At 31.4% G+C, this 13,268-nt stretch overlaps 2 protein-coding genes across 2 annotated transcripts; one reads left to right on the plus strand and one right to left on the minus strand.

Moving 5' to 3' along the window:
• Window positions 1-1,379: 1,379 nt before the first annotated feature.
• Window positions 1,380-7,334, plus strand: LOC125060379 (COP9 signalosome complex subunit 4). The gene is made up of 9 exons (XM_047665259.1): window positions 1,380-1,844; window positions 2,144-2,223; window positions 2,381-2,532; window positions 2,795-2,898; window positions 3,511-3,696; window positions 4,184-4,302; window positions 4,864-5,018; window positions 5,576-5,792; window positions 7,166-7,334. Exons 1-9 carry the CDS (start codon window positions 1,762-1,764, stop codon window positions 7,297-7,299), a joined length of 1,230 nt encoding a protein of 409 aa, XP_047521215.1. The 5' UTR covers window positions 1,380-1,761; the 3' UTR covers window positions 7,300-7,334.
• Window positions 7,335-9,150: 1,816 nt separating this feature from the next.
• Window positions 9,151-12,269, minus strand: LOC125060247 (voltage-dependent anion-selective channel-like). Its single transcript, XM_047665045.1, has 6 exons — window positions 12,112-12,269; window positions 11,354-11,512; window positions 11,053-11,216; window positions 10,690-10,917; window positions 10,062-10,270; window positions 9,151-9,516 (listed from the first exon to the last, which is right to left on the minus strand). Exons 2-6 carry the CDS (start codon window positions 11,507-11,509, stop codon window positions 9,425-9,427), a joined length of 849 nt encoding a protein of 282 aa, XP_047521001.1. The 5' UTR covers window positions 11,510-11,512; window positions 12,112-12,269; the 3' UTR covers window positions 9,151-9,424.
• Between the last annotated feature and the right edge of the window lie 999 nt (window positions 12,270-13,268).

The raw sequence follows: 13,268 nt of genomic DNA on the forward strand, positions 1-13,268 counted from the left end.
ACTCTCGCCTTAGAAGATTTGACCTCGATTCACTTCAATTGCGACATGACGTCAAGGATGTATCTTTACAAAACAATACATGATAATATTCATATGGAATTACTTGCTAAAATCCCTATCTACTGAAGTACACAGATGACTTGAAACAACTATATGTTTATTTTATTTTATTTATTAAAGTTGACCTCATCATACAACAACCTACGTATATAATATGACCTTAGTAACGGTTGTTACTTTTTATGCTGTCACTCTTGCAAAAACTCTCGGAGAAATCTTTTGTACGAAATATTGTTTGATGGTTTTAATATATTTTTTTATTGGTTATCATCTCATTTTCCTCCTTAATTTCTCCAATATACAACTCACCCACTACACAGCAACAAAACATCCCATTTCTAGTATATCTATTTTACAGACCTATCTTACGATTGTGCACGTCGTTTAATGGTCCTATTAGATAGTGTCGGGTCTACAATAAAACTATGATCTATAGTCGTATTTTTAATTAGACGAAGCCAACTGACAGTAGCTAATGTCACTTTGTAAAATAATGTTGCCATATTTAAAGTAATAGTGATGCGTTCAGTTCTTGTTCAATCAGATGAATGAACAATGAGTGTGAATAGTCAATCTTTCAAACAATAAAAGAATATTATTTCTATTTCAAAATTGTATAAAAGTGCTCTGATATAAGTTAGGTACTAGTACTATGTAACTACAATCAGTTTTTTAACGTCTTATTACAACGCGCTCCGCGGCGACTAGTGCCATCACCGATCATTAATTCAGGGGTTTTTACTTTGTCACAACACTATTTTTATTTCATTAAAAACTGACAACACCGTAAACGTCAGTTGATATCGTCTAATTAAAAATTCGACTATAGTTAGCGCTGCGCCTGATTCGTAGGTTCTCATGTCATATATATCTTACACATACATCTTATTTATTACATATTTCATAAGTGTTTGATTGTCTTTGTTATATGTGTGATGTTTGAGAGCTTCAGTAAATAAGATATAAATAATTATGCCCTTACATGTTTTTTTTATCTGTGTTGTAAACGTTTTTGTCATTTAATAATTCACAGAACATTAAGTTTTGGTCTCATTAACAGGCTATTCAATCTTCAAAAAAAGAACCCTAAGCATCAATACGTGCTAAATTATACTTGAATTATTATTATTATTGAATTAAAAGAGGAACTGCTAGATATTTTATTTTTATCGTCAAAAAATATCGACATAGGAACGATACTAGTTCGGAAGAAATCATTTATATCATTCCAACTGATCCAACAGTAAATTAAGACACGACAAACACTCATTTTTACTTATTAGGATAGTGTACTGTGTAATATATAAACATCTTACATATTAATTCGTCATTTCTTGATTCTATATATTATTACTTCTTATTAGATGTAATGTTACAAATTACAATACTCTTGTGAGTTGTGAATTGTCAAAAAGAAGCATTACATTGATTGGTCAATTTGTTGACAAAAATTACCACATTGGTCTATTCGCAATTTGGTATAGCCATTATAATTTCTTAAAAAATACGAAAACTGTAAGACAATAGTGGCTGTTCAAACTTCAAACTTCAAATCACAGTTCAAATGCATTATGCAGTGTTGATTACTGTCATTAGTTAGTTCTTTAGCTAAGTTAAACATATAACGCGAATAGAGCTGAAAACGATATACAAATTTAAAAACTAAGTTTTGCTAGAGAAACCCAGGCCCCAGACGTTAACATGACTCTCAATTTGCAAGGGGTACGACAATACTTAAGTGAATTAAGGAATTCTGGCGGCTTGCACAAAGATCAAGCCGAGAAGTGAGTTTTAGTATTTGATATTATTTTTATATTCTAAGTGCTAATTTTATACTAGTTTCGGCTCTTTTATCATAAAGTTTTTCTATTTTTTTGTACAATAACTATTTTTATATACCTATTGTATGATAGCTTGAGGAAGAAAAATAAAATAATATTCCTGTGTGTCTAAAAAACTTAAGACGTCATGGTGTTAAAGACTTATTTAAAAATTGTTTTTGTCTTTGACTACTTTCCACACACTTTAGCGCTGAGATTTTTTAAAAGTAGATTGTATCTTATTCATTTGTACACATTTGCAGATACCGGAATGTTTTATTAGAAATAATAAAAAATAATGATAATGAACTTGCGGAAAGCCTAAAAGCCTTTATAGAAGCGAGTAAGTACTTAATATTATTTAACAATTATTAATTTATCTGGTATTATTTCTGGTACTAATAACATAAGTGATAAACTCATATTACTTATGTTATTAGTATCACTTATTTTACACACTTATTTTCTTAGAGAAGTAATTTATCAGTCCTTTATTACAGTTGTAAATGAGAATGTAAGTCTGGTAATATCCCGGCAACTTCTCACAGATGTCAGCACTCATTTATCCTTACTACCTGATCCTATCTCGCAAGAAGTTTCTCATTACAGTTTAGATGTTATCCAGCCTAGAGTTATTTCTTTTGAAGAACAGGTATGTACATTTTACCCATCTGGAGTGAATTTCTAGAAAACTTAAAATATTTATGTTATAAATGTACAAAAGGCTTATTATTATGGTGTTATATACCTCTTAAATATTCATTATTTTGCAACATTTCCTCCTGTAACTTAGCTAGTATGAATAGCAAGCTTTACAAAAAATCATAATTCCTGTAGTTAAACATTCAAAAAACTTAACTAACTAATAATAATTATCTATTAATATTAATTATTATTATAAATATATATTTCAGGTTGCTAGTATTAGACAGCATTTGGCAGACATATATGAGCGTAATCAAAACTGGAAGGAAGCTGCAAATGTACTGGTTGGCATTCCTTTAGAGACTGGTCAAAAGTATGATATTATTTCTTATTTTAGAAATAAAATATTGATTGATTACAAAATTTTTATTACATCAAGGATCTATGATATAGTATATACATATATCAAAAGGATGTTAAAAGAAGTAACAAAAACTGCTACTCAGGCGACATCACACTAATCTTTTTTTTTTTTTAATTAATTTAAAGCTTAGAGATAGATACTTTATCTATTATTGTTGAGATAGTTCTGAATTTAAACACATACAGAGATAAATACTCTTCGTAAATTAATTTATCATATAAATAAATTGTTTATTTGCAAAGAAAGTGGTACATTTAGATTGATTAATTATAAACATCTGCACAGTCAGCCATAATGAATAGGCATGCATATGTCATATAACTAAATGTCATAATAAAAGGTTAATTTATTTATAATTGTTGTCAAACTTATGGTCTAAAATCTAAATACTTGTTTTGATATCTCAGTCAAGTTTGTGAAGTCCCTTTGAGCATAGAGCAAACAACATTCACAAGATTTTTTTAAATTAAGTAGATGAATTCCCTTCACCTCACCAGTTTATCACTGGTGAATTGGTGGATTATACTAACTTTAAATTAATTTATGTTAATTATATTTCAGACAGTACTCTGTTGACTACAAACTAGAGACATATTTGAAGATTGCCCGACTTTACTTAGAAGTTGATGACCCCATGCAGGCTGAGGCATATGTTAACCGAGCATCGTTGCTACAGGCTGAAACCACTAATGAACAATTGCAGATTTATTATAAAGTATGTTATGCTCGGGTACTGGATTATAGACGGTAAGTTTAATTTAAACTATATATATATACTATAAAGGTTTGTTTTTGTCTGTTAGCTTTAAACTTCACAGGTAACAGGTTTTATTTCCATACTTTTAAAAAAAACGTGACAGATATTCTTGCTTATAATTTGGGTATACCTGAAGCCGCTATTTAATGATGCTACTCTCTCGACCATCATTACTGCAGTATAATGTCTATAACATAGACTTTATGATTAAATAAATTTATGATCATATAGCTAGAAGATGTATGAATGTGTCTATGGAATACATATATTTATAATGAAACTATTTTGAACCTTAGCTGTTCACAAAAATAATATAAATAAAAAGTTTGGTCCCTATAGCAGAGTAGATAGTATGTTGAGCGTGGAGTGCACCAGTACAATTAGTAAAACTTTCAATAAAATGATGATATTATTTTCTTTATATGCAAATGACTGGTGAGACTGGTTTTTATTAAAATAGATTTTCCATAATTTTAGAAAATTTATCGAAGCAGCACAGAGATACAATGAATTATCATACCGTAATATCATCCATGAAGATGAGAGAATGACTTGCCTTAGAAATGCACTGATTTGTACAGTTTTGGCTTCGGCAGGTATGTATTTTTTATTAAAGACTTCCTTCTGTATGTTATATTTCAGTCATACATAAAACCATAATGAATTTATACTTGAACCTATTGGCATGATGACATAGCCGCACAAAACCATAGTTGTTTTAATTAATTATTATCCCATTCATATGGGAGCGTTCAAGTATTGCGTAACGAATTTGGGGGGGGGGGGGGTGTCCTTTTGTAAAATGTTACGATGCGGGGCGGGGATTGAATTACGCGTTATTGTTAATATTATTTTCGACTTTCTAGTACTTTACGTTACGAAACGTTTTACTATACTTGGGTACTGTACTGTACTACTTGGGTACAAAAAAACGTTAGGGTGCGTTACATGGGGGGGGGGGTCAATAATCTCCAAAAATTGCGTGACGTAATACTTGAACGCTCCCTATAGACTGACTCGCCTTAGAATATTATGTAAGGTTAACTTTATCACCCCTCCCAAGGCGTAAAAGCTTTAGCGTTCTCTGGGTTTAATTCTCGGAAAAACAATATTAAAGAATAGATTATGTATTTTAAAGCATCTTTATGATTATTCAGGTCAGCAAAGGTCACGAATGTTGGCGACACTATTCAAGGATGAGCGGTGTCAACAATTGCCAGCATTCTCCATACTTGAGAAAATGTATCTTGACCGAATTATCCGGAGATCTGAATTACATGAGTTTGAAGCCCTAATGCAAACTCATCAAAAGGTAATCATACCATTTTAGGAATTTAATTTTTATTAAATTATATTTATATATTATATGTGTGTACAATGTACATATAAGTATCAATTTCATTTACACAAACATACATAAATGTGTTAAAAAACATGAAATAAATATTATTATTAATAATGTATATCTATCTTGGTTTAAGAATAAGAATTCAGGTCAAAAAAAATTCATTGTTATTGCCAAAAATTTAATGCTAAAATAAAAATAATTATCAAATCAATATTTTTTCTCTAAAAATAATTATCAATATGAGAAAAATTACACACATACAAATTACACAGTTAATAATAAAAAAAATAGATTGTAGTTATATTATACAATATACAGCTGTTATGAAAGTCAATCAAAAATATTGTATATTTTTACATTACATTTCTCCTTCACAATAATTCTCAAAATATAGTCAAGAAAACGAGTTCAAATTTTAACCAATACTTCATACAATTAATTATTCTCATAAAAAAGTCTATAATATTACAATAAAAAAACATATTTTACTAATATGTAGTATTAAAAAATTTGTCTCATAGGCCACAACCCCAGATGGATCTTCTATCTTGGATCGAGCAGTATTTGAGCATAACCTGCTATCTGCAAGCAAACTATACAATAATATAACCTTTGAAGAATTGGGGGCTTTATTGGAGACTCCGCCCTCGAGAGCGGAACGCATTGCGAGTCAGATGATCAGTGAGAAAAGGATGAATGGACATATTGATCAAATTAACTCCATTGTTCATTTTGAAAGTAAGATTTTTGAAGTTATACTTCTTTAGGCGCTTTATGAAAAATTGATGAGAGTGAAATTTTACGATGCGCGCGCACCGTGACACAAAATTATCAGTATGAAGTTGCCCACTAACGAATTCTTTTTAAACCAGCCGGGCGTTAGTTTGAGCGTGATGCAGCCTAATCTAACAAAAATAATCTTTCAATTCGAATCCGAAGAGATTTCGAGGCCAAACGGAAGATCTCAAAAGGAAACAATTTTTCCCAATGTTTTGAAACTTTTTAACGTCCGAACCCAATTTAATCCACAATCTCAGATTAAAAACAATCTGAAATCAGACCGTGACAGTCGATCAATCTCCTATCTGCATCCCAATAACCTAACCCTACGAAGACAATCCATTTTTGCCGACGGATAAAATGCTCTTTGTGGTTCCATTTTTCCGAGTTTTCACTTATATTTGATAATCAATGTAAACCAAATAAAGTCAATAAAACCGTACAAATAACATTAAAATATACATGTGTATGTTTAAAACATAACCGTTTTTTCAATTATTTAAAAAACTGGTGTAAGTTAAAATAATTAACTGTTGAAATCGAGCTTTCGTCAACTATCATTTTCATACAAAGGTCTATCCACAGACACCGATACGACCTCCCATGCTTGTATCGACAGATGGCTATTACAATCCGTCGATTGGTTATTGGCACACTTGTTACAACATATTACTATCTCAGATGGTGGATTATGGATTTAGTTAGGTTATTGGGTTCGGGCGTAAATCGATGGTCCACCATCATTGATCGTATTATATAGATCAGTTTTAGCCCTCATCCTCGAGGTCGTAGGTTTGAACCTCGGCTTTGCACTTATCGACATTCTATTCAACACCATTTTGTCCGGTGAACCGGCATGTCTCAGACACAAAATTCGACATATGTCACACACAGAAATCTGAGCCCCAGACCTAAAAGGTTATAGCGCCCCAGGTTTATTATTAAATAACGCAAATTTAATAATTTTTATGTAGTTTTAATTATTAAATTTGCGTTGTAACATTGCTGTTGTGCCTATATTTTTGCTCCTTGCTTTTATCTTGATAGATTGTTATTTTATGTTCTAATAATTCGCGTTTATTACCGACACACGATAGTAATAAAACATTAATTAGTTGATACTTATAGTATAACCATAACAAACTCTGACTGCTAAATAAAACTACCTAAGTAAGCAGCAAAGTAGTTTTTACCTTGACTTCACCAATCAATTCATTCTAAAAATTATCACCTGGATTATGGTATCCTGGCACTGGGTTTTATTTTAATTTAATATTTACAAACACATTTTAATTAAATTTTACAGTAACATATTTATAATAATTTTTCAGCTCGTGATATATTACCTCAATGGGATAAACAAATTCAAAGTCTTTGCTACCAAGTTAACAGTCTTATTGAAAAGATCGCAGCCGCTGAACCAGAATGGATGGCGAAGCTCATGGAAGAAGAAATGATACAATAGATTGTTTTTTTAAATTAAATTCTATTTATAAAAATCATGTGTTTATTTGTTATCATATAGTATTTTAAGAGTAAGATTAAATAATGTACTTTCAAAATGACTTCTAAAAGTATGTTATATTTATATATAGGAAAAATTATTGAAACGGACATTTTTCAGTAGGTGATAAGCCTACTTTGAACTCGAAACAATGACTTTTCTTTATTTACATCGGGTAATTAAGTAGATACACTCATACCTTAGGACTATGAGCTTAAACTAATAAGCTATGGAGGGCGTTGAGTAGAAGTGATAAATGCCAGATAGAACCAAAAAGTAATAAGGAGTCTTCCGTGTCAGGGAAATACACAAATTTTTTTCGGTGATATTTTTTTTTATTGATTCAATCAGAAAACAATTATTTTATTTATGACTCGTGCTTTAAAGGTTCATAAAAATCTTGTAACATAAATGTTAAAAATAGGCAGATGTCCGTATAATAGCTAACTCTTCCAGGACACTTAAAATACGACAGGTAAAGTGAAACGAAGAATATAGTAGTACACGAATACAGTTAGTAGAAAACTAAATTATTCTTATCTAAAGATGCATGAGTCACGATAATTACAAGGTCTTGACAATATGGTTAAGTAAACTCGAATGTATTAAATTAATCAAAACCACCTAAAAAAAAAATTCTAAGAGTAGGTAATTATTAATAGAATGCAGCTTTATTTATAAGAACCCAAATTCCTAACCAACAGAATCCTTTGCTTATCAGGAAAAACATTATTTTGGAAAGGAAGGTTCAGCGCCCTATTCCTTCACCTTTGTATGGTAAAAAATGTGATGAAATCTAAAAAAATAATTGGTGGTGACAAAACTGACCACCGAAGCAATATTCGGGCTTTTGTTTGTTTAGGAAACTTTAGTCCGTCTTGTGAATAACATTAATCTAGTGATAACACAGTATGAAGTTATTTATAATCATTGCAGTTGGATTGTATTCAAGCTTTAATATGTTGCACTCACCATCGAGTCATAAATTATTATACAATGTGTGAAAATGTGAAGGTAAAAAGATCGAAATAAAATTTACAGGGTTAAAAATTTTTATGAAAGTGTTCCCACTTGACTTGCGTTTATCCTATGATAATATTATGAAATAACAGGTGTCTCAAAAGAAAGTTTACATTTATTTATTTAGCGTTTAATGTGAAAATGTTAGACGACTTCTTGGTGCCTGAACTTCAAAACATTCCTGGCTATAACCAAAGAACCTGGTTCCAGCAGGACGGAGAAACGTCACAAACGTCCAATACGTCTCTGCCACGAGTTCGTGAAATTTTCTCCAGAAGAGGTGACATAAATTGGAATCCACGCAGTCCTGATTTAACCCCTATGGATTTTTATTATGGTGTTGTCTTAAATCTAAAGTCTACGCCAATACCCGACTTCTCTGGCGCAATTGAAAGAAAATATCCGTCACGAAATGGCAGCCATCACTCAGTCCACCAGCCGAGCCGTCATAAGTAATTTTGAGTGAGTGAGAATGAGTGCCGCGAACGCGAGGGTCTTACTTTTGAACGGTATTATGTTTAAGAAATAAATTCCCAAAATGTGTACTTTAATGATGATGATATGAACTTCCTTTTGAGACATCCTGTAGTATGTAATCTACGGTTTTTACCAAATTAATTCAGGCATAATGTTAGGCCTTCGTTACGTAAACTGGTTAATAAGTGTTTCTTCCTTGACTAATAGACTAACCATTACGCTCATTTTTATTATGAACCAGTTAACCCCAAGTTTAGCACATAACTTCAGCTTATAATTACGCATATATGGAAAGGCATAAATAAAACCACAAAATTGATTCCAACAGACTATTCATTATTTATTCTCAATCAAGGAACACACCATAGGTGCTTATTTACAACGCGATATGACTTTCATTTGAATGTATATTTAGCGACAATATGCGTGCTTACTGAAAACTATTAAGAGCGTTCGACACAAGTGAAATCTGAAGACAATTTTATTGTTCATTTACAGAGCGCACGAGTTTTGTTTGATTTTGCGGTATACATTTGTTATATAACAGTAAGTGGCATTATCTACATGTCTAGTGAATGTCAAAGGAGGCCTAGGGCTCCAGCTCTAGAGCGACTCCGACCTTGTGACCGCCGGCGTTGAAGTTCTGGCCGTCGACGGCGGCGGAAAGAGTTAGGGTCACGCCTGAAAAACACAATTAGATCAATTCTTGTTTTAATTACAAATATCTAATTAGATTACGTTATATTTAAAATGTATATGGGTTAATTAATTAAAGAATCAAGACCACTGGAACTAAATTAGTTCACCAAACAACAATTAATTTTTTAATAAATTAAGATAGAAGTAACGTAACCCATTACCGTTTCTAAAATAAATATCATATCTGAATTAATATTTGCAATGGATTTGCGTGTGTACTTCATCATCTTAAATCTAGATAGGGTAAGATAACGCTTTGCATATACCATGACAAATGATAAGAAACAAAAATTATTTTGCTCATGTAAAAATGATAATTTATGATCTTCATGTTTTTATAGGATGTAATACTATTTGAAACCAATTTTAATTAGATGAAATAAAGTGTTTTCACCATTTCTGATACTTTTTATGTTATTCTTGGGTCTTAGTTAACAAGAAATATTCATGTTATTAAAATAAACCTCAATTGATGAGTAAGATACAGAAATGAAAACAAGTAAATTATATAAAAAAATCGTTATTACCTGGGCGCAACTTTTGTTGGTAACCGAGTCCAATGAGGGACTTGTTGTTGATCTTAGCGTGAAGTGAGGCATCTTGGTCCAAAGCAAACTTGGCACCGACCCCAAAGAGGGTGTCAGTAGAGCCAGAAGACCACTTCATGCTAACACCACAGTCCAATTTGTCTGACACCTTCTGGTAGATGGAGCCACCAAAGTCCTTGCCATTGTCGCTGAAATTCATTTATATATATATTATATAAAAATAATTAAAGGTTATCTTCATATTATTTTAGTCAAGTTTAGTCTGCTATATCAGTTCAAAAATATGTCATTTATATATCTTAAATGATATAAATATAATTTTAATACAAATTACAATATAAATTATTTTCATTAGTGAGTGTTATTATATTTTTTATTCTAAATTAAAATAGTATAAAAAAATATCTATCTATCTACTACTACTTAAGGTTCAATATCGAAGAGAATTTTAGCATGCTAGCATCAGTAACAATGACACACAATTTCCATGCATTATGTAATCATAAATATGTTCCAATTTCGTGAACAATAGGACATTAACCTTGTAAAAAGTTAATAGTAATTTTTCATTAAGTATTTAAAAGATCTTCTTTATTAGAATACTTACACATTGGTGTGCAGAGCAAAATCATTGGTCTGGTATCCGAAAGCAAAGTTGTTCTTTGAGAACTTGGCCTTTTGTGTATCAAACTGTGTGTTAGCTCCTGCTAGCCAGCCTTGGTACTTGAGAACAGCTGCTACATCAACAACTGGGCCAGCCAAGTCCAAATCTACATTAGTGTTGACTGCCACTGTTTCATTGGCGAAGGAGGTCTTCAGCTTGCCAGTTTTGCTTCTATAATGAAAGAACTTGTGAACGTAAGTCAAATACTTATATGTAATAAAATATAAGAAAAGCATATATTTTAAATTGCTAATGGGTTAAATATAAATTTAATCATTTTTGAAATTTATAATGCTACATTCTCACCCTGTCTGTGGTGCAAAAGTGCCCTCAAGAGTAACTTTTAATCCCTGGGCAATTTTGTCCTGGATGGTGATGTCAGTGGCAAGTGTGTTGTCTGTGTTCCATTTCTCTGTAAATGTTAGTCCATAGTCCTTTACTGCATACTTTGACGAAAGGCTACCAAATACCTAAAAATTTTAGACAATCTTTATTACAGATACAAAATAAAAACAACATTAGTTTTTTTATTTATTTAAAATTTCAATAGCAATAGGATTTTTAAATAATACATAGAAAAGTTTACTGTTAATTAACTAAAGCCCACCTTTCCACTTTCTTGATTGGATGTGATACCACTGGTAAACTCAACACCTGATTCACTCTTGGTCTTCAGGTCAAGTTTAAACACACCAAAGTGGTATCCCTTGGAGAAGACATCATTCGCCTTCTTTCCAAGATCAGCATAGTGTGGGGGAGACATTCTCTACAAAAAATATCAACCAAAAAGTGTAAAAACAACATTCATTACATTTCTTAAACTAGAATAATATCTTTGCTCAGCAAATCAATGCCATACGAGTTGGCTGACTGAACTGAATTTACACATCCAATTTAACGTTCGCCTTCATTCAAGGTATTACTGATTACATAACGTGCGAATATTGGAATTGCAACTTTGTCAAGCACCTTGATACCATGGTGAAACAAGTTGTTATGTTCAACGAAAAAGAAATCGATGAGAGAGACGTATCATATGGAGGCCATAAACTTGACCTTTCACCAAAATAATATCTAAAATAGAAGCCGCTTCGAAACAATTACCTACTGTAAAGTTACACCACTTTTAATTGGATTATAAACACTTGATTTAACCAATATTACAGTAAAATTTATAAAAGGTAGTCTACCTTATTATAAGGAAATATTAACTTATCGAGGAAATCGGTGGATTTTACAAAAATATCAAAATCACGTGTGTGACGTAGACCCGGCTATTACGTACAGCTGCCATTAAATCTATTTGCATGCAATATGACTTATAAAATAATTCAAGCTTATTCTACAGCATAAATGTATACTTACTATCTTAAATTAATTCACTGATTGTAATAGGACAAAAAGAATTCTGAGAATTCTCGGCAATAACTTCACCTCCAGCACCGCACCACAAGACAATTCTAGTTTGCGCCTTGCGGAAACGTCAGAGGAAGAGGGCGTGACAGTGCCGGATGAGGTGATATTGATAAATCGTTTTGTTATTAAATTATTTAAAGTAAAAGAACTTCAACGAATATTGAAAGAATTAATTGTGTTTTTTTATTTAACTTGTTTTAATGAACTAGCTATTTATTTAGTAACATTAATTTAAATTATAAAACATAAAAGAATAGTTATTGATTAAACGATGCAGTGTTTAAAAGGTCATTGCCCTAAAAAATATAGTTTTCGATAGACAAGCCATTCCTCTAAGCTAAATATAATCTGTGCTGTATGACATAAACTTTGGTCAATATTTTGGCGGTAATTTTTAAAATCTAGTATTTTCTAGCGAATCCTAGACTTAAGACTTGGTTATTGCATTCGGCCATATCGCAGAAGTATAACTTGACTGCTAACTGCTTGTATTATAGTTATTGGCCATTCCTATTAAACATAACGCGATGTGATTATTTATAATTTATTGCTGTATTATATTTTATGTAGTTGTGTGTAATAGAGACAGTAGACATAATTAAGGGAAAAGTACTTACCGAACAACTTTGAAATGTATATTCAGTCAACTCATCAACATCATCACCATCATCGTCATTTTCAACCGGACAGTCTACCCTTCGACCCCATTCATCTTTACATACATCCATCTGGCCCATGGAGCCATCCTTGATGATTAAATGTCCCAATATATTACACAACAATTAATTAATTTAAACACACAAAAGTTGTTATATTTAATTTAAAAAATGAAAATGCACGAAGATTTTTATTTATTTACACCAATATAATAGATAGGAATTGAATTTGTGTATGTTTAAAACGAATAAAATAAAAAACCCTACTGTGTGATGCCGGGACGGGAGTATTTTGTTACTTACAGAACGAAGGCAAGGCACTTTTTCCTTTGTAATAGCTGCAGAAATCGTTGGTAAATGTAAAACTCCTAAAAAACCACTAATATTGTTATTACAAACAGTAGATAAATACTCTAAAATTGACATGATTTTTATAAAATAAATAATACG

This window comes from Pieris napi, chromosome 21 (assembly GCF_905475465.1).
Source record: "Pieris napi chromosome 21, ilPieNapi1.2, whole genome shotgun sequence".
NCBI lineage: Eukaryota > Metazoa > Arthropoda > Insecta > Lepidoptera > Pieridae > Pieris > Pieris napi.